A 23,099-nucleotide genomic window follows, 5' to 3' on the forward strand; every position below is an offset into this window, starting at 1 on the left:
CATATACAAAATAAGATTGCTAATATGTTTTCGGAAATGGTTGGAAAAATATAATTTGATATATCATTTTCAATAAATAATTCATTTTCATTTTTGAAAATAACGAACTGAACACCTTTATCATAATACACTTATTTGAAAAAATTGTTGCAAAGATTTTCTAGCTACTTTATACTTGGACATTTGCTGGTACATTTCCGATTTCAAAACAGTTGTTGAAATTTATATCAATTACAGTTATGGTACTTCATGGCGTCAACGCACCCTTTCTAAAATACCAACATTTCGCAGGAATTGGCAACGTCGATGGGAATTCATACGATGAGGTCAGCATTCATAAAGTAATGCATGTTCTTCTTGTAAAGAGGCCGAAATTCAGAACAATATTGTGGGAATGTCGTATCTTGTGATAATAAGGCTGAAATTCAACTGTTTGAGAACAGTAATTTCTAGCTTATCCAGAATGCAATTAGAACTGTTTTTTTTGCGTGGTTTTGGCTTAGTTTAGTGTTTCTTAACTTCATTTATAGTTTTTTTTTTGTTGAAATTCAAATTGTCTTATATATTAAAAAAATTTAGATGTTTTGAAATCAAAATGGTAATGATAATAAAACTGAAGCTTTTAAAGAAATAAACAAGAATTTACAAACATTTTATTTTACAAATTTACATTCTTAGTGAGCAAAACCCAAACTCCCAGTTTTAAATACTGGATCACAGACTGAATATTCACTCAGCTGATGTCATTGCCTTTTGCCATTTATTGAGCTGCCGTTTGCTTGTTCAAATAGTTGCTGTTTGTCGTTTATTAAGCTGCCATTCACTTGTTTAGATATCTCACTGTGTTGTTCATTGAGAGATGTCAAAGAAAAAAGCACCACGTTTCTCTTATGGAATTCAGATTTTCTAAACTCTTTGTCAGTGCCATGAAGCCAGTCTAATATGCCAATAATACCGAAATTTTCCTTGAATCTGAAAGCAAACAAGAAAAGAAATGGTGAAGTCAAAGAGATTTTTATGAAATTTGATTTCATTCCAAAAGATAAATACAGTTTTAGGTAGTCTTCCTATAGGAAGACTATCTATTGCAATGGAACAGAATAACTACAGTAATTTTGTTTGTATTTTTAAATGGCTTGAAATATGTTGTTAGAAATGTAAAAATCTCGGAGAAGTTCGTAAATGGGCTATCCTGTTCAAACGGAGTGGAAATGGTGGGGAGCCAAAATTTTCATTTCGCTGTAACTTTCTTAATATTGAAGATAGAAAAATAAATCAGTAAGCCAACGCTTCATTAAGAAGAATAACTTTTGTATTTAAAGTTTTTCGATAACCGCAGTACCTAAAAAATTAGGGTCTGAAAAGTGATTTTCAAGCCTAAATTTTGACTGTTTCTAACGTCAACAATTTATATTGCTAGCTAGTAACTTAGATGTAAAGGAATCTACCTTTGCCTTCCAGCTTTTTGAGAGGAATTTTTTTTTCTTATCGATTTACTCAAAATCGAAGTTGCATGATGCCTTATCCGTCCATATTCGCTTCTTTTTACACTGCCTACTGATGTTTTTGGGCCTGAGATCAGCAGTTATGCCTATGCATGTATATATTTGTTCCAAAATTTAACTTAGAAGAAAAGGGATTTTAAGATATTTACATATTAATTATATGCCTAAAAATAAGCAGGCTATTTAAATAACGTAGTTATTATCCTACTGCAGGCAATGAAACAAAACCTTAAACGCTGGAATTTAAACTTGATATCATTAAAGATTCTGTAGAATGGAAGACAATTTGTGAATGAGCCAAGAAATATTAAGTACTGGAATTTATGTCTGAATAATGCTGGGGAACATGCAAAAATATATCTCGGAGCGGTAAAAATGTCCAACACCTGAATTCTAGTGTAATGTCCCCCCCCCCCAAAAAAACAATGCAAAAAAAATCAAATCGCTCACACAGTAAAGGGAGTAACGGAAAAAAAGAGTTGAAAATGTAACTAGTTTAATATGGTTTGTAAAGTTTAAATTTCAGATTCTTCCTAAGACAAATGTTTTAATTAATTAAATTTCAAAAATTTAGGCGATAAAAATGATACTCATCTACTGTTGCATGAAATTGTTGGTTTGACATTTGATGTAAGGGAAGGGAGACTGGAATGGCGGTTCGTCTGTTCGAGACCCGATTATATTCGTGTATTTAAAGTGGATGATCGTCAAATCTTTCTTATCAGGTACTTTTCTTTTGGCAAAGTATGGAAGTTTGAAGGAAAAGAGTGCTAACTTAGATGTAATTTTTGTTATTAATTATTGATTTTTTAACAAAGTGTAATAAAAGTGTTCATATCATTGTTTCCGGAGAAAATGGCACAAATTAAAAAATAATAATAACATATAAAATAAATATTTCATTATTTGGAATTTTATAATGCTATTACTTATTCGACCATTTTTTTTATTATCAACTAATTTTTTAGAGATTAATTTTCACAATATTGTAGAGATATTGAATTTTTTTTTTCATATAGTGCAACTTTAGAAATTAATATATTTCAAGCAACAGGTGAATGTTTTAAATTTAAAGTTCTTACTTGAGGTGATGATAGTGATGGAATTCTGGTGTCGGTGTGAGAGGTAAATGGTACCCAGAATGAACTATCACGCCGTAACCTGTCGCAAATATAAGCCAGGCCCACAGCGAGGTTACATGGGTTCCAGCAATTACGGATCCCATGAACGTTGGCAGAACATTTGATAGCACATGTTCCACAGGATGGCAATAGATGGCGCTCACTCCAACAGGCGATATCCATTCGTGATGCCTCTTGTGATAATGCTTGTACAGTCGAGGATGATGTAATATTCTTCGGAAAGTAATAAAGTTTTTGTTATTTCAAATATTTTTTTTTTCATGGAAAACATCAACTTATTTTTTATTCATTACAGCCTGCTGATGTTTTTTTTAATAAATTGTGATGAATGCATAATGTGAAACCATATTTTTGAAAAACAAGTAATTTTCATATTTCAGGGAATATGAAATAAATATTTATGTTTTATAAAGTTGTAAGGTAATCATTTTGATTTACTGAAGTATTTTATAGATACCCCTTGATTTGAAAAAAAACACTGAGATATTCTCTGTAATAAATTATCTTTCAAGCACCTTATGTTACACTGATTTGTAAACATTTCATTTTCATGGCCAAGGATTTCCGACTCTTTCTAAGTTAGCTCGTATCTAGATATTGATCATTATAAGGTAGCAACGTTTTTACGTTAGCTTTAATTTTGTGATTTACAGAGAAAAAGTCATGAAAGATACTGAATTATTCCATTATATATGTCAATATCTCATCTAATTACCAATATAGAGAACTATTGATGTATATTATGATATAATTCAATATCTGTAATATATATATTTCGCTTTGTTTCCAATTTTATTAACTAAATTAATTAACACTTTAGTATACATATTGTGTAAAATGTATTTGATCAATGTGAATAATATTGAATTATTTTATATTCAGCATAAAAAAGCAACGTTAAACTATATTGAAATTCAATTATTTATCGACATGAGGAATAGATTCATACCAGAAAACTAAAAAAAAAAAAATTAATGCATTAGCACATTGATTTTATTTGTAAAAGCATTCAATGTTTTTATGAAGACAAAATATACGGTTGTGTCTTAGGCATAGACGATTCAATTCTTCCCTATGCCGGTTCCTGAAATGTTTAAACGCCTAAAAGCAACTTCTCAAAAATAATTTTTGAAATTAAATGAAAGCAATATAGAGAAAAGACTACGTTCCAAAAGGGAAAGTTAATTGAGAGATGATATACGTCGAATAATTATAAAAAGAATAATTGATTATCGGAGTTTTCTAGTTTCTAAAGAAGAAACACGGGAGAACTCATTTATTAGAAAATCCTTACTCTTATTGTTATTTATTTCTTTTTGATTAGCAGCTAATTAAAACATTCTTATTTTAGAGCTATTTATTTCATTTTAACTGACAATTAATATAGAATTTCCTTGTTTTTTTATAATTTATTTCTGTTTGATAATCAGTTAATAAAAGAATTTTTACTTTTACCACTACTCCTTTTTTCTATTAGCAACTAATAAAGAATTCCTAGTTTTGTTATTATTTTTTTCTTTTCAATTAGCAACTAATAAAGAATTCCTAGTTTTGTTATTATTTTTTCTTTTCAATTAGCAACTAATAAAGAATTCTTAGTCTTCTTATTATGTTTTTTGTTTAGTAATTATTAAAAGTATTCTTACTTTCAGTATAATTTATTTCTTTTTTATTAGCAATTAATAATTACTAGTTTTGTTATTATTTATTTATTTTTGTTTAGAAATTATTAAAGGCATTCGTATTTTCAGTGATATCCATTTCTTTTTGATAAGGAACTACTTTTGCTGCTTTTTGCTGTTCTTTTGATCTTTTTTATAATTAGCTAATGAAGGCAGTGCGATTTATTTCTTTTTGATTAGCAATTAATAATCACTAGTTTTGTTATTATTCATATTTTATTAGAAACTGCTAAAGGCATTCTTGTTTTTAATGCTATTCATTTCTTTTCGATTGGCAACTAAGCGATTTCTTATTGTTGCTGTTATTTTTATTTTTTTAATAGCAACTAATGAAGGTCTTCTTATTTTTAATGCGATTTATTTTTCTTTGATTAGCGACTAATAAAGAATTCTCATACTGACTATTGTTTATTTCTTCTTATTGTTTTCATGGCATTTAAAATTATAACATTTGTTTGACATATATTTTTGGGTTGTTCAATAACAATACTTACCTACCTATGAGAGTAATAAAAGAAGACCTCTTCTACTAATACTTGCGCTATAATATTAAAAACAAAAATGTTTGGCTTCGGTAATTTTATCGCTCTGTCGTATCCCAAGTAATTTCTTAGCATGTAGCAGAAATAAATAACAGGAATTGTAACAACTGTCTGATTGAACAAGACTTGAGTGGCAACAGCTCGGAATCTTGGTTCCGTGATTCGCTGCAAAAGTAAATATTTTTTGTAAAGATAATTGGTTGGAATCTTTAAATATATTTTTGAGATGATTTCAATTTTATATAAAATGCATAAAAATGAAATAAAAGCTGGTTAAATACAAGAATTTGCACATTATTGCGAAATTCATTTTAAATAATTAAAAATATTTTTAGAATATATTATATATTTTAATCACAACTTGCACTATGAAGATGCTTAATGTATTTATGGCGAGAAAAGATTTTACTGGTCTGTTATTTATTGATAATTTTCTGCAAAGCTGTTTTTAAAATACATAAAATATTATTAGAAATATAAAAGAAATTGTATATATATATAATTTTTTATATGTAATATATATTCAGTAATGTAGATCAAGTTACAAAAATATTTTTTCTTTATAATTGAAAAGTTAACTAACCAATATTACAAAAACCCTAAAATAATTTTATATTTGAGTACGATTCAAAATTTCTAGGTGTATCCCATAAACTTGTGTATTGCTTTAGAATGGTGAGTTAACTTGTAGCGTTACAAGGGTTAATAAAATTAAGCAAAATATAGCAAGAAATTCATGCACCTGAAGAGTAAAATCTGCTGAAAGGCGTAATATATTAGACGTAATTTCTGAAATAGTGTTTTGAAGAGATTTCCCTTTCTTTTCATTTCTTTTTAAATTTATTAACAAATTTACATATTTCTATTATTTTTTTCTAGATGCATTCTTTTCAGGCGAGCTTCATCTTTTTATTTTAGTTTAGTCGTTTGTAAAATCAAGATTAAAATCTAAACAGAAAATCACGTTTGTGTGTTTGAAATGAATCTAAGAATTGTTTCATTTAAAATTAATAATAATAAAGAAATGCTAAAATTAAAATAAATAATAAGGGATACGAAATTTTGTCTTTAAATGAAATGCTTTAAATCCTAAACATATGATTAAGAAACAATGTAAAATGAGGAGCAAAAGCTTTATAAATATATCGAAAGCTGTTTCATTTTTAACGAATTCATTTGTTAAAAGAATATAAAAGATTTTTGTATTTTTTCAATTGCTTGAAGTATTAGTAGCTCAGACGAAAAGGCATTTGCATTTTTAATATATATATATATACATATATATGATTCGAAGAAATTAGCATGTTTATTAAACTTCTAATATTGTGAATAACTTCTAAAACATAGAGAATAATTCATTCTCCGAATGATCAGTTTGATATTCATAATGTAACAAAACTTACAAAAACTTGCATCTTATAATAATTAATTTGCAAACGTTGTTCACTAAGACTTATGTATAAATTCCCATTCGGGCTATCCCATTCCTTCAAATATTAACTTTCGAAATTTACGAATAATTTATTTAACAAGTGGAAAGGGTATTTCTGCATTTTAAATTACCACACAATATTTTAAAAGTAATTATGAAGGCAGTTAAATTATAGCAAAATTTTAACTGGATGCCTAATTGCAAGAAACAAACAGGAAGAAAAAGAATTTGATATATAAATGGAATAACTGTGTTTTTTAAAAGATATTTCTATCATAAGTTAAACTGAAAATAACTATCACAAATTAATTAAAAAAGTTATGATTGTAGTGTTTCCTGTCACAATTAATTTAGTAAAAATATTTTTGTATTGTTAATATTTATAACAGCCGGCATTTATCTATATATATTATGCCTTCTGAATGGTATGTTATGTATCATATTTATAAACTTAAATCTTGCTTATTCGCTGTATCATAAAAATTAACATAAAACGAGCCTTTTTATATAAATATATGTGAAAGTAATGTTCTGGTAACATTTACGTTTGGTTAAGGGTGCCATAGACGCAGAATTTCTGTTTATGGATAACAAAGGCCGTCTTCACCGTGCAAACACAGTAAACTAATGCCCTCAATCTGAGGATATAACCTGCATAAAATATCCAGCATTCTGATCTGACTTGAATCCGATAGAGCATGTGTGGGATGTGTTCATGCGTACGCATTTATGATAACTAGAAATGAAGAAAGTTAGATGTGGGAATTTTAGTGCATGATCTTAATGCCTAAATCATGGATCCATGTCTAATTTTGGATTTTATCCTTCAACAGTAGACTATATATTTGTTTGTGGAATTTACATGCACATGAATGTAGTAACTTGAAAACGCAAACAATCTATCTACGTGGTGCTCACAAAATCGTTTCTGCATGACAACTGAACATGGATATCAAATTTTGGATCCGAATAGTAAAAGTCACATTGAATTTCGCTACATCTTACAACTAAAAATAAATCATGTTAAATAAATGATATATTTGTTTTATTATGTGTCTATTCATGCACAGATGCTTATGATGACTCAAAATCGCAATAAGCTAGTAGGATGAATTATAAATACAATTAAATTCATAGATCCATTGTAATTTTAGACTTTATCCGTCAACGTTAGACTGTGCATTTGCTAGTCGATCTGTGTGCAGATGATTGCAGTAACTTGAAAACGCATCGATATGACTACATGAAATTCTCAAAAATCTCATCTGCATGATATTTAGTATGCGACCTATGTCCCAAAGTTGTAGGATTTTGGATCTGATTAGTCAATGGAACCATCGGGAGTGGTCTCTCTAAAACTTTCTCGTATACTCTCTTATAAATTTGCCATGTCAGAGAACGCCTTTTATGGCATTGACGTACAATAGCAACAAAATATTAACTTTTGGCGTGACTTTAGAATTTTTACTGAATCTATCATGTCATTCTTGGCGAGTTATTTGGCGACTAATCTTCGGTGTGCGTTAAAAGCACCCAAAAATCGAATGTGTGTTTTAGGACCGTTTTTTCTACCCGTTGAAACAAAACTTTGATACAAAACTGCACTTGTTGTCCCAAAATCCCATTCCAAATTTCATATATTTAAATGAATGCGATTTTGAATTTCTCAGAGTACAGACCAAGTGATGCTCAAACGCTTGTTAGATTTGGCTCAAAATTTGACAGAATCTGCACTATATTTATTTTTGAGGGCCGCGGTGGCCTGGTGGTAAGGTCTCGGCTTCGGAACCGGAGGGTTTTAGGTTCGAGTCCCTATTCCACCGAAGAACCGCCGTGTAAGCGGGTCTGGGGCACGATAAATCCGTCATGACCAAACGTCCTCCCGCTGGTGAGGTGTGGAGAGGGGGGCGCCAGCTCAGGGGTCGTCCTCGTCATCTGGCCGCGGTTCAAAATTACGAGGTCCGTCCCAAAATAGCCCTAGTGTTGCTTCAAACGGGACGTTAATATAACCAAACAAAATTAAATCAAACCAAAGCACTATATTCATTAAATACGTATATTCTAACTTATATTCCAACAGCTGAACAGATGTACTAACCCTGAATAGATTTTATTCAGACTTTGATTGAAATCTGAAAATTTTATAAGGAGTATCTAACTGAAAGCATTTCTCAGTTATCTTTGTCACAGACAGACGGACATTTTCCAAAAATGTCTTTTCGAAGTCAGGGAGGTCTAAAACGTGGAGATTTGTCAAAATCTCGAGTTCGAATTTGACGAACCTTGCTTTCTCGCTGTAACAAAAATCTAAACACGCTGTTTCAGAAAACTATGTAAATGAATTAAACTGAAGAACAATAATTTATCTATATATTTAATATGTTGTGACTTATGGCACTTTACAAGCCCGCTGATAGTTATCTGTCAGCGATTTAAGCCGAGTGAGCGTCTCTTGTTTTTACTGTAGCGCCAACTAAGGCCAAGAGTACGATTTAGTACTTCATGCGTCACATTCGCTTGCACAATCACTTTTTACAGGAGGGAACATTCGCACACCTCGTACATAGAGCACAGAGGAACAACTATGCCCGAACCAGGAATCGAACCCGTGAAGACTTGAGAACCGAGGAGCCGTGCTATCCCTATTCCAGGAAGCCGGCAAATTTAGTATGTGATCGCTGCATCAAATAAGTAGATATTTATCAAATTTTCGATACAATCAGTCACTGCGTAATTATCCAAATGTGCACTCGATACGCTTTATCGCTATATTTACTACTCATTTCTCACATTACTCATACTAATTTTTCTGTATTTCGAAACTAAACACGAAACACTTTATATTATGTCAACATACGACAAACTAGAGGAGAGTACACTTACACTGACTATGTTTAGAAAATAGAAATATGAAAATAAAAAAAAAAAAAAAAAAAAAAAAAAACAGTAGAAATTTTTGATAAATATTTTTCACATAAATTTTAATATTCAAATAAAAATGCATAATTTACTAACTATAACCTTACCGGATATTTTGTAATAGTTGGATCAGGTATCTTGTATTTAATAATGAAATGGGGTTTTCCAGTAAAGTCCACTAGGGTAAACAATGCGCCCACACTCCAATAAACTGATAACAATATTATTAGAGGAACTGAAAGAAGAAAAAATAAGATAAAGTTATTTCAGCAAAAATAGTTTAGCCATTTAAATAAATAAATTCTACTTTTAGTTTTCTTTATTATTTTTAAGCAATTTTTGGTACTTTGATTTCTTTTCCGAAATGTTTCATTTTTTTTATTTAAAAAAATATACTAAATAGCTGACATATTCATTAAAACTTGAGTGATTTTGAATATTTTTCCCTAAATGATATCACCATAAATATTAGCTTCTAAATTGAAAAGAAAAATTTCTACTTTATTATTTTCTTAAAGCTTTCCAAGAAATTAAATTTAAAATCCATTACTTCGGAGAAATTAGTACTGAGATTTGAGAATAAAAAAGTGATTTTTATTTTAAAGTTTCTTTTTTTCCTTTGGCATTCCTACGTAATGAACGATATTTTATTTTCATTTTCTTCGTGAAATCTGGAGACTTAAAAAAAGCTCAATTTAACAGTTTGAAGAGTTGAAAGGCAAGCTTTCTGGCCTTCTTTCATTAATTAAATAAATGCACTCGAGTTTTTATGAAGTGACATACTAAAATCCTTACATTGTCCAACGTGAAAAATCTTTATGGAGTCTCAGAGAAGAATTTAGACGTTTTAAGCAGTTTGCAAACAATGAAAAATTCTTCTTGACTTTATTCAATGTTATTATTTATTCATTAAGGTTTTATGTAACAAAATACGACTGAAAGTCAAACAAAAGGTTCTGTGATTAATTATTTCACGGATTATGTAGGATTTAAAGTATCCTTCTTCAAAAGATCTTTAACTCTAGTGGAATCGAAATACTGTTACACTCGAAATCAGTAGGGTGTAGCAAATAATATAGATAAGAATGTTTTTTAGCGCTTTCTTTTATTAACGTTATGAAAAGTAGAAAATAATTATTTGATAAAATTTCAAGATTCTGAAACAAAATACTTCTCTAAGTAGAATTCAAATGTATTTACATTCATAATATATTTTAAATTTTTAATGAAACTGTAAGAATTGTATTTTGTACGATCAGTAATTGTACTAGATTAAGTTCTTTAAAGAATTGGGCCCAGCGCCTCACGTTATTTCAGTTTACTGAAATCTAGTTTTGATAAACAATATTTAATTTTTTAGTAACCCTAGAAAAGCATATTTTTAAATACTTATTATTATTATTTTTTACTTTATAATATTTAATATACTTGATATATTATAAGCAACATGATATCAATTTTTCACAAATTAACTTATAAACTAAACTTGACTTCTCCATCGGAATCAAATTAAAATTCATTATTAACTCACAATTAAGTTCTTGAAACATATGTGAAAAATCCTGTATTATTATTGAGAATAAACAACTATAGAAAATGAGAGAAAAACGGAGTACAAAATTCTATTTTTACTAGCATGGAATTTAAATCAGTTAATGGCAAAACTTGTTACAATGGGAATTTAAATATTTTTTAAGCTTTTATTAAAAAATATGTGTAATATTTCAATCTTGCCTCTTTAATATGAATATCTCTTAATCATCTTTAAAAACGAAGAATTTCAAATTTAACTCAGCGTCTTGCAGCAGGATTACAGGGTAAATACTGACTATACAGAGAAATCACCACGCACAAAGCTTAGTAAATTTACCATAGTCAAATTTATTTCTTCTAATATGTGTAGAAGCTGGAGATATACTAAAATGCTGCCAATGTCTTCAAGCCACTCCTTACGTGATTACGCGTTTAATATTAAAGCAGATATCGCAAGCTTCAAACTGAATGTTAATCTAAATCAAGTTAAATTGTAACATATTTGCACTGTTTTGCATCACAGAAAGGACAAGGACTATCTCAATCATTTGATTTCCTTCCTTAAAATAAACAATACAGTATACTCCCGAGTATCCGGCGGAAACAATTGCTGGATAGACAGATTTTTTTGTCCTTTTTTATAATACATATTTTCTCATTTCTGATTGAATACTAAGCCATCCATTTATCTCAAGCCACTGTGAACTTGGCAAGGAATCATAGAAATTAGTGTCGGTAATGTGTCGAGTTAAAATAGAAGGCTCTGTACTGGTAGTTTATATATGTTTATAAACTCCACAGCGCGTTTGAAGAATTTATTAAAGTAAGTTAAAGGATATAAACAGTTCACATTTTAACATAAATTCTGTAATGCCCAACTTAAGAGCAGGAAACATTAACAAAATATTAAAGTAAATCGTAGGCCTTATTCTTAAGAAAATTGGTTCAAACTCATTTTATTTTTCACTGATAAATGATTACACAGATATTAAAAGGTAATCCTAAGGTAGGAGTCAAAACTTACAGTGTTTAGAATTTGAAAAATTCTCGACTTAATAGACGCATTGTCTTTCTCATATGATTGCGATAAAAGAAAACTAGACGGGATAGAACGGAAGCCGGATATTCGGGAGTGTATTGTATTTGGAAAACCGAGTTTTTCTAGGCAGTTTTTTTTTGTTGTTGTTGTAAAATCATGTTTTTTTTTTGGAGAAAATATTTAGATACGAATAACAAACTGATTACATATGAATAATTTTGGATACATATAAACAGAACTTTTAAATAAAATAAAATCATGAATGTGCTTAGTTTAATATGTTATTCAAACAATTTGCTATATTGCAGTATTCACTTTACAGTTTATCTATCATTACTTATATTTTTGAACTTACACTCAGTTTTATCACACTGAAATCTTGCCCAAGATGGAGCTCTGTGTCATTGTCAGCATGAGAGCAGACAGAAAAAAAAGCTTTAACAGTTAGTTATAAAAAATGTTATTTTTGTGTATAATGCCGCATTAAAAATAAGCAGTCGACTTTCGATGGCCGAATGGTCATAACCCTGGTCTCTTAATTAAGAGATCGTAAGTTCGAGTCCCGCTAGAGACAATGCGATTCGCAGTCCATGTAATTATTTAATTCCTTGATTTTATGTTTTCCTTTATTTCATGTTCCAGAAGATTCTGGACATTTCTTTAGTTTACCAGCCAAGTGTTCCGGACTTTTCTTACTGTCTCCAGAAAAGTATTCTGGAACTTTCCCTGTTAGTATAAAGGCAGATCTGTCATTCACTGTGTTCTCAGTTCAGAGTTGAGTTAATAAATTGGTTTAATTCTACTTCTTGTGTGTGTCATTGAGTTCCATACTAAAGTACATACGTGACAATAAAATCACGTTTTTTTTAAAGGAAAGAACCTATATGGGTAAACTTAAAAAGCAAAAATATTAAATATAAATACATAAGTAAAAAATTAAAGCAAAAAGCGTGACACCAACCGAGGACCCGCAACGCACGCTTTATGGTGTTGTTCTGCCCACTATACTGCACTGCCTACACTTCGAAGCGGAAGTTAAATATACTCATTCTAATAGTTATTTATATAAATTTTTTTTAGTGTATAAAATCACATTTTTGCAGAAGAAACACCTGTATAGATAAATTTAAAAAGCAAAACCTACTCTAAATATAAAATTTAATCCAAACCGTTAATTCCGCTTCAGAGATACTCGAAACAGATTTATATATTTATATACAAGAATTGCTAATCGTTTAAAGTTATAAGGTTTATTTATAATTGTTTCATACACTAAAAATTGTAAGAAAAAAAATGAATCCTCAATTTAAGCCAAGCATGACAGAAAAGTGAAGTTTTAGAAATCATTATAAGAAAATTAAATACTTACTAATGACATTTAGGAAAACTTCATTGCCGTTACAGTATTTGTACAGTGAGAACCAAACTTCATTTTCCCATTTCTCGAAAGCTTCCCAAGCTTCCATATCTGCCTAAAAATAATGAAAAATAAGGTCCAACATTAGCAATCCACGCTGAATAGTTTTTAGGCTTATGATGTATTACATAATTCTCTGAGGGTTGTGTTTCTATATATATTGTAAAGGCATCATTCCATTAAAAGTTCTTTGATCTCCGTACAGTCATGGATAATGAACAAAGTGGTTAATTACTATATCGATAACAAACAAAATTTCCATCTACTGTTCGATCTTATTAAAAGTTTGCAAAATAGTTGCCCTTCTAGTTTTAATTATTGACGGTAATGATTTTTGTGTTTTATGTTCTTAGTGTGTTCCTCTTTTCTCATTGAATGGGCGATATGGTAATTAAATACATTAGGTGCAGAGTTCCCAACAAAGAGTTTTATTATTGCAGAAAAATTAGTTATATTACAGGATAGTAAATCTTATTGACAGTTTGAGGACACATTTTATTAGTACCAACTGAATTTGGCGACCAACCAGTTCGTTGGGGATTGTTAGTGGCTAAAATTTACAATTAAATATTTCATGAGACATTGTCTTCTTTAGCAATATATTTTTAAGCTTAAAATTTGGATAGTTCTATAATACATTCTATTTCAGAAGTCTTATATGACTTTGATCATCGTACTAATCATTTCCCTAATTTTTTGTAATTTCCCCTAAAAGAATTTTTTTTGGTAACCAAACATATTTTTTTAAAAAAAATATGAGTACAAAAGAGAGAATTGCTGAATATTCAAGTTTTATGTATACTACAAAATATATTTTTTAATAATTTATACAATATCTCAAAGGATTATTCAATAAAAATTTCTCCCGTTTATCATAAAATTCAGTTTTCAAGGTTTACTTTCATAGGAATTAAATGCTTAAATAGTAATATTTCATTTCGTTTTAGTCAATAAATCTACTTCTGAAAAAATTATGAAGTTAAAATTTCATATAATCCTTTGGTTCTAAGGAATCATATGCAGTAAACTTTTTTATTTTTTAAATAAATAAATAAAAAGCTACTTCTATCTTCTGCGGCCAAATCTGACAAAGTTATGTAGTTTTGTATATTGCCATTTTTGGACAAACGAAGTAATTTTAGGCTAATCAATGTTGGAAACACAGAGCACCAACTGACGTATCTTCTTTGAGATGGTCGATGTTTTTACAAGCTTTTAATATTCAAATTTTCATAACTCACTCATAAGAATAAACCTTCCTTTTTTTTTTATTTAAAATGCTAGTGTTTGAGGTATATTTTACTAAATATGATGCATAGGACCGAGTTACTGAAGAAAATATAAAATTCGTTATTTATCAGAGAGCGCACGCGCGCGCGCGCGCGCACACACACACACACACACACACACACACACACACACACACACACACACACACACACACACACACACACTCAGACGCATGTAAGAGTTAACAATCGTTTTATTTGAGATTTTGTTAACGTAATGGCTACATGTTGATAAACTAATTTTTCCCACGTGAATGCGTGTGTTTAAGTGCTTTTTTGTGTATGTGCCAACTTGATTTCTTTTAAAGTTAAATCTTATCTGTATTTAGCACAAAACTAAAAAAAGTGAAAATAATTTGAATATTATTGTAATCATAAGAAAATTAGGATTTTTTTAAATGTATTTAAATAAATTATCAAAAAAATTGTACGACTACAAAATTGTGACCGCAGAAAAATAATTTTTGGAATTTCAAGATACTGGAGAAATATTACACTATGGCATTTTTCGAAAATACTAAGAGAAAATGATAAATTTCTCTCAATTTTTAATTAAAAATTCCGCAAATAAAGGAGTTTCCAAGAGAACATCTCCACTTTTTTTATATACTTGCACTTGTATTAAATTTCATTGCTAAGTTTCCGTGGACTACCTTGTACAGTACCGATATATATTTTCTACTTTATTATTAGTAAAGATATTGATTTAACTTTGAAATGAATTACTCATTGAATTATTTACTTAAATTTTAACTAAATGATCACAATTTGCACTTTTAAAATAAAAATGGACAAAATAATACATAAAAATTACAAATAAAAAAAAATGAAAAAACTTGAAAATTTTAAAACTGGTAAAGCTAATTTCAGTACAGATAATTTATAAAAGCGTTTTTGAAAGATTAATCAATTTTTTTCTTATTTTCCAATTCTCTGTTTAGAGTGATAGTAGTTCCACACATAATAGCAGTTGCTAATTCAATTCCTCCCCATGTTCTTAAGTTTGGTAATGGTATATATATAGAATTATATTAGCTCACCATGTAATTTTAGGTGCTAATCAATTTCCTCCTCTTGCTCGGAAGTTTCTTTCCTCTTTCTTGGTATGAAAAATCTGATTAATTCTCAAATAAATTCAGCAAAGATTTTTGTAGATACTCCTGGAAGCTAATCGCAGAATATTCATTTTGCATTGAACTTATTACTATGTAGTGAAGCATTCCAAGCATATTTTTATCTAAATAACAGCAAAAGGTTTCCTATATATTTTGAATGTCATATTGCAAAGTAAATAGTATAGCGCATTTTACAAGACCTATTAGAAAAAGTTATGCAAACATTCATCAAAACACGGAAAAGCAAACATTCAAAATCTATGAGATACAATTTAAAGAGCTACTCATTATTTCACAATAGGTAGAAGCAATTAAATTTTAAATTTCACAGTAAGATTTTAATAGATATTTAATAAATAAGATTTGAATAGATAATTAGTGACAAGACAAAAGATCTTGATAGCTTAGAAAACGCTAACACACTCAATTTCGTCCTTGTCCTTGGACTACTTTTTCTTTCACCCGAGGAGTTCTGTTTCACTGAACAAGATTTGTCTCCTTGGACGTCTTTCTAGAAGACTGGAGTGAACTCGTAAGTGGCTTGGCCTTATAAATATTTTAACCTTGCTGTGTTTTTTGAGGCATCAGAAAGGACAAGGAGATTTTACCGAAAACAACTATTCTGTTTATCTTTGTATGGATAGTAGAGTGAAACGAAAAAAATCTGTTTTTGATTTTTAATTTGTAATAGCGCGGAAAAGTTACTTTTTGGTGAAGATAAAATAAATTATAAATATGAAAAATATTGGAGTATGTCTTGATTTGCCGCAAGGACGTTAAAGTTTCATAAAATTGAAATTTTTGCTACATTTTAAAGATTTTTTTTTTGAAATAATCAACTTTTGATTTTTATTTTGTGGAAAGATTTGTGCTTGGAAAAGATGTCTTTTGGTATAAATAAAAAAATTATAAAAAAATATTGGAGCATATCTTGAGGTGCCGCAAGGACGTTCAAGTTTCATAAAAACACACTTTTTGTAACCTTTTAAGGATTTTTGCGTGCCTCGATTATGAGATAAAAAGCTTTAAATAGGCATTGTCGTATGAATAAAAGTATAAAAAAAGTTTTACTATTGCAGTGACAGGGCACTGAGTCGAAGCCGGAGCTGTTGTTATTGAGGTAAGACGGAGATTTACCGGTGTCCGGTAACAAGGACAGAGCTGGTTTCAAAGGTTTTTCAGTAGCTTTACCGAGTTCAGTTGAGTTGGCGTCTCCCCTCCGTCTATTGTGTAACTGATTAACGTAACTGATTTGTTAGTTTGTGCTTTGCTGTGAACAAAAATAGCTCAGTCTAAATTAGTGACGACAAGACAAATATCGGAGTGTTCTATTTTCGGGAAATTTAGTGATTTGCTTGAAGTTGAACACACTACTGATGAATCTAGTTCTACTTTTATATTAGACATAACCTCAAATTTGCTTCAGAGAATGATCCTTCTGTAAGCGAAATATGTGACACTTTAGTTCCCATAATAAAACAAATATGGTCAAGAGCTTCTATTATCATTGTTTCTAGCAAAAGAATTTCACAAATGATAAAATCATGCTAAATACAGGAGTTTATTAAAGTCTAAAAGAAGAAAATGTTCAGATAAGTATGATTCCAACGTCACAGAATTTAGAGAAGAAGCTAGAATTTTTTTAAAATATTGATGACGTATAAAAAAATATGGAATAAAAGGTTCTAAACGATCAATGATCTAACAGGAAAATGGTTATAGGTAATATTGATATTGCTACCACAAGCGCTTTGATGAAGATATATTTGTTGAAAAAGCAACCATGAATGATTCGAGACTATTTTCTCCATCTCTGAAACCTACGTTGTTTCTTGAAAATAGCCAGAATCTTTCCTCATCTACATATTCCTGCCTCAGTATCCGTGACATCAGTTTCTTTTGTACTTCCAGATTCGACATCAGATCGCATCAAATTATTATTAATAATCAATTTTAATTTGACATAAAAATATTTGGGAGACCGTGTTTCACTAGACAGCTTTTTTTTGTAAAATCTTATTTTTTTTGGAGAAAATATTTAGACACTAATTACATTCTGATTACGTATGAATATTTTCCCATCTTACCTCATCTCACATCCATCAGCGCCAACCCACAGAATTTTGAGATATCAGTAGGTTATCATCTTATGACAACAATGCAAGTACCACAAAAGTTACGAGATGGCGCTGTATGACATTGTCAACATGACAACAGATAGAGAAAGGCTCTAATAAGCTAAACTCAGTGACACGACAGACCAATGTGGGCCAAGGCTTATAGTGCCCATATCTGCTTTCTAAACCAAGAGCCCTGGGGTGCGAGGCCTATGTCACGGTTAGATGGTCACCCTAAAGTGGAATCTTTATTGTTTAGTTCCCAAGCATGCTTGGTCCTCAGTTTACCGACCCATTGAAGAGATGAAAGGTTGAGTGGACCTGTCCAGCCGAGGAAGAAAGTCTCCAATAATTGGATATAAAAAAATGCTTTTGAGTGCGTAAAATAACGTTTTTTCAGGAAAGATATCTATATAGATAAACTTAAAAAGCAAAACCTTATCTAAATATAAAATTTGATCCAAACTGCTAAAGCTATTTCCGATATATATATATATATATATATATATATATATATATATATATATATATATATATATATATATATATATATATATATATATATATATATATATATATATATATATATATATATATATATATATATATATATATATATATATATATATATATATATATATATATATATATATATATATATATATAAGCATTTAATTCTGAAAAGTAGAAGGCAGGTTCGAAGACATAAAAGAGACATTTTACATTTTTAAATTCATTTTTATACATATCGGGAAGGCAATTTATTTACAGGTAGGCGCGAACAGAACACGTCCACAACAGTGTGGAACAAAAGAAGAAATAAGGAAGGGACGAAACAAATGATCACTAGTCTTATATAACATGGAATTTCAGGCCATTGGCGATTGAATGCACGTGTTGACCTTTGACAAGGGCAACTGTGGGATCATTTTCACTTGACACGTGGAACTGATGGCACAGTAATTTTTACACGGCTTCATATGTGGAATGGGATTAGAAAACAAGATAACACTTTAGAATGACCCCGACATGGGCCGAATTAGGCAAAAAATGTAGGAAATTAATTTGGATTAAATTAAGAGTTTAAAATATCATTACACACACACACACACTCACAAACACACACGCACACACGCGCGCGCACACACACACATATACAAACACACTCAGACAAGAACTGCTCGTTTAAAGTTATAAGATAATAAGTTGTATTGGCGGAGCGGGCCACTATGCCTCATTTCTGATTTTCATATTACTTCGTAAGACACAATAAATTATTCCAAATTCAAGAAAAATAGAGGTTTTTATTCAAATCCTCTTCTTAACCACCCCATAATGAAAGTTGCCAAGATAATCAAGGACACTCTTTTGTTTCTCAGAAGATCCAAAAATGAAAATAAAATCTTATTTATAACCATTACATGTTAAATATGTTATATATGCAATATAATGTAAAAAAAAAAAAAATTAAACTTCTAATATAGGGAATAAATAAAAACACTTAAGAAAGCTTTGGTTTCACTATTTTTCAAAAAATATTGTTGCAGTTAAATTCAGCAAATACAAGAAAATAACACTTAGAAACAGCAATAAATTACTTTCCGTCTTCCTTTAGAATTCATTAAAGGAAGCACGTCTTCCACCTTTCTAAGGCTTCACGGAACTCACTCTGAATTACTCTTCGTTTCCAGTTACTCTTTCTAATGCTACTTTCAGTTAAAACAAACAAATGTCTTAACAATAAAACTACGTTGTTTTGTTGATTATTTAACGCAATTTGCTTCATTTTGAGAAATTTTAGAAATGCAATTGGCTTTCTCGATTTTTAAAATTAAATCTAAGCTTTTTCATCAGACATTCTAGTTCATAAATTTTCTCCCAAATGTATGGAAAATAATTAAAACCTTTCTTCTCTAACTAAAATAATTCAAGTAATCATCTTGTTGCTGCAGATCAAAAGAGAGAATAGTAATTTATTATTTAGAAAAAGCGCAAATATATCAGCAAGTTAGAAAGGGAATGTACTTAAATAGAAATTAACCAATCTCAATAAAACGGCCAAAACAAAAGTAGGTTGCCATCAAACGTTAGGGGAAAGTAATACAGAAAATGCAAGTGATTTCTAGATTGCGCTCTTACTAAATAAATAATAAATATCTCAATAAAAATAAGAGTTTTGCAATTAATTAATTGCGAATTTTAATAACTTTTCAAATTTACTATTCAACAACTGTTAATGAGTATAGTTTTTTAACTAAATGTTTTTCTCAATATTTCAAAGAATTTCTAGAAGAATAGAGGTGGAAAACGAGGACGGGTTTCAGGGAATACTTTTTTTAGTTGTATTTATTATAGGCAAAGAATGACTCATTTTTAACTTGGTTAGAAGTCAAATGTATACACACAAGAGCAGGTGTATGCAAACACACACGCTGCTTTTTGCAAAATGGCACGCATATCTTACTCAGGATTTCTAGCATTTAATATTACTCGTGATTAGTTAATATTACTACTTAATTACTCCCGTTTAGTTATAGGTTTTTCAGATAATATATTTATCTTTTTTACTTTTTTGCACATGAAATTTTCGGAACTTGACAATTTAACGATCAAGAGTATTTGGCATGTAGCCTTTTCACGAGAATTATAAATCTATATCACACTTTGGACAATATCCGTTAACTGTATACTATTTTATCTATTTAAGCAAATATGGACGCAACAACTCAAAAACGCAAAAAAAAAAAAAAGACAATTTGAGTAAGAGATTTCTATACTGAAATTGTAAATCTGTGCCAGATTTTAGATCAGTAGGTGGTCCGTCCAATCGATTGCTCATCTGTGTGCAGGTGAACGTGGTAAGTCAAAACCGAAAGAAACTAGATGAATGAAATCTAGAGTATTGTATTCTCTTCAAAATTGGTAAACTTTTCCATATTCTGGATCTAATCAGTCAAAACCGAAAGGAACTAGATGAATGAAATCTAGAGTATTGTATTCTCTTCAAAATTGTTGAACTTTACCATATTCTGGATCTAATCAGTCAAAACCGAAAGGAACTAGATGAATGAAATCTAGAGTATTGTATTCTCTTCAAAATTGTTGAACTTTACCATATTCTGGATCTAATCAGTCAAAACCGAAAGGAACTAGATGAATGAAATCTAGAGTATTGTATTCTCTTCAAAATTGTTGAACTTTACCATATTCTGGATCTAATCAGTCAAAACCGAAAGGAACTAGATGAATGAAATCTAGAGTATTGTATTCTCTTCAAAATTGTTGAACTTTACCATATTCTGGATCTAATCGATCAAAACCGAAAGGAACTAGATGAATGAAATCTAGAGTATTGTATTCTCTTCAAAATTGTTGAACTTTACCATATTCTGGATCTAATCGGTCAAAACCGAAAGGAACTAGATGAATGAAATTAAGAGTCTTGTATTCTCATCAAAATTGTTGATCGGTGAAAGGCAAGCAATACCGAATATATACTCGACTTCCTTCTGTAGAGGTAAATAAGAACGTTAAAAAGAGAACACTCCCTCTGGTCACCTTAAATAATTTTCTTAGTGAGCTACTAATATTTATCGATCTATAATACAATATTCTTGTGAAATTCTTTGAATAGAGATTATAACATTTTAAAAAATGGTGGATAGTTATATTACCTTTTCCAAATTAATCTATCTTTTTTATATGATTTCAGATCTAAAAATGTCGGAATAAAGTTGTATAATTACACAACAATATTAACATATTCTGAAATAGTTTAAAAATACATATTTAATCTTATCTTTTTAATATAAATTAATTTGACCTTGAATTTGTGATATAAACTAACTACTCTATTAAAATTAACAACTAAGTCAACACAACGTTTTGCACAATATTGTAAGATATTACACTATATTATTCAATATTCAACGATATTATACAATATTTCAAATATTTTTTAATATTATACAATATTTCAAATATTTTTTAATATTATACAATATTTCAAATACTTTTTAATATTATACAATATTGTACAATATGCGTTTGCTAATAAGGAATAGTCAATAGATGACTTACGAAGTTCAAAATATTATATCACGTAGTTATTGTATTCTGAACAACATTTTACTATATTATGGAGTAATAATCATTTTTAATTACCTTTAAAGAAGTAAAAATAAATTAACTAATTATGAATTAATTATTTTAATTCTTTAACTACGAATACTTTAGTACCTTTACATGTTTTGAATGTGAGAAACCGTTACGTGTCTTGATTTTGATTATTTATTTTTACATGTTTTGATTTTTGTAATGGAAAAGTTGTTGAAAGAAATGTTATATTGTAAAAAAAAAAAAAAAAAAGGAGTTCCATTTTTGGTTTCAATTTAATATAATAAATATATTTCATTTTAATATAATATCTTTCAATTCGAAACGAGAAATCTTTTAAACGAACAGTTTATTAAGAGTATTGTTGCAGAATTTTGAGCATAAAAACCACATCAGAAACCGTATATACGGTTATTATTTTACAAATATCCGATACATTCCATAATGCTTCACTTGTCTCACTAAATTAAACTCATCTTTGTCAGCTGCTTCTAAATTTCAACAGATAAGTAAAATATGATGCATATTTCGAAACCAACAAGTCTTCTGATGGTGTGCTTCTATGAGTAATGATCCAATCATAACTTGGCGGAATTCTAAAACTTGCAACTCTCTACATTATTAATAACAATAGCAATCTGGTGGCGGTAACCGAAAGATCTGCATATTAATATCATAAAGGAGTTGAAAATGCCACAAATCTTATTACGCGTTGAGTTTTCATCCATTAAATGCGGCATCGTGTAATTTAAATAAACGAGTGTACTTATAACTTTGACGAGAAGAGTGTCTGCGTTGAATGCGAGTAGATTCCGCAAATGACTGTCATTGTGGGATGTAATTCATGGCTGTGAAAAGAGTTTTTGAAAGAGATATTTGAATTGAATTGAACTAAGCAGCATCGATCCTCTTTTACTCATAAGGACAATGGCAGAATTTCAGAATATATTTTATAATTTGGATTGCTTATTATATGAACATTTCATATGAAGAGATTTGATTATCTTGTATGATGAGTATTTTTTTATGTATTTTTATGATTATTTTGTATGCATAGTAATTTACAACTTATTAATAAAAAGCTCCAGTTTAAGGGGACAGTGGATTCTATTAGACGGTTAGAGTTATGGCATTTTTTATGCAAATGTATTAAAATATAAATACGTCAAATTTCTTTCGTCACAGTCTAAAATAAAATATATTATTAAAAAAAATAAAATATATATGTATAATATTTAAAAATTTTAAAAT

At 29.4% G+C, this 23,099-nt stretch overlaps 1 protein-coding gene across 2 annotated transcripts in view; it reads right to left on the reverse strand.

Annotated features, from left to right (window-relative positions):
• Positions 1-693: 693 nt before the first annotated feature.
• Positions 694-23,099, reverse strand: part of LOC129966603 (fatty acid hydroxylase domain-containing protein 2-like) — a 28,198-nt gene continuing 5,792 nt past the window's right edge. The window contains exons 1-6 of one of the 2 annotated variants that reach the window (XM_056081098.1): positions 15,541-15,727; positions 13,164-13,266; positions 9,330-9,457; positions 4,828-5,036; positions 2,588-2,860; positions 694-972 (exon numbers count right to left, since the gene is read on the reverse strand). In XM_056081098.1, the coding sequence (XP_055937073.1) occupies positions 744-972; positions 2,588-2,860; positions 4,828-5,036; positions 9,330-9,457; positions 13,164-13,266; positions 15,541-15,543 (945 nt within the window). In that variant the 5' untranslated portion in view covers positions 15,544-15,727 and the 3' untranslated portion in view covers positions 694-743. Of the gene's footprint in view, positions 973-2,587; positions 2,861-4,827; positions 5,037-9,329; positions 9,458-13,163; positions 13,267-15,540; positions 15,728-23,099 lie in introns of those variants that run through there. The other variant, XM_056081100.1, reaches the window with a different exon arrangement.

Source organism: Argiope bruennichi, chromosome 4 (genome assembly GCF_947563725.1).
Source record: "Argiope bruennichi chromosome 4, qqArgBrue1.1, whole genome shotgun sequence".
Taxonomy (NCBI): Eukaryota; Metazoa; Arthropoda; class Arachnida; order Araneae; family Araneidae; genus Argiope; species Argiope bruennichi.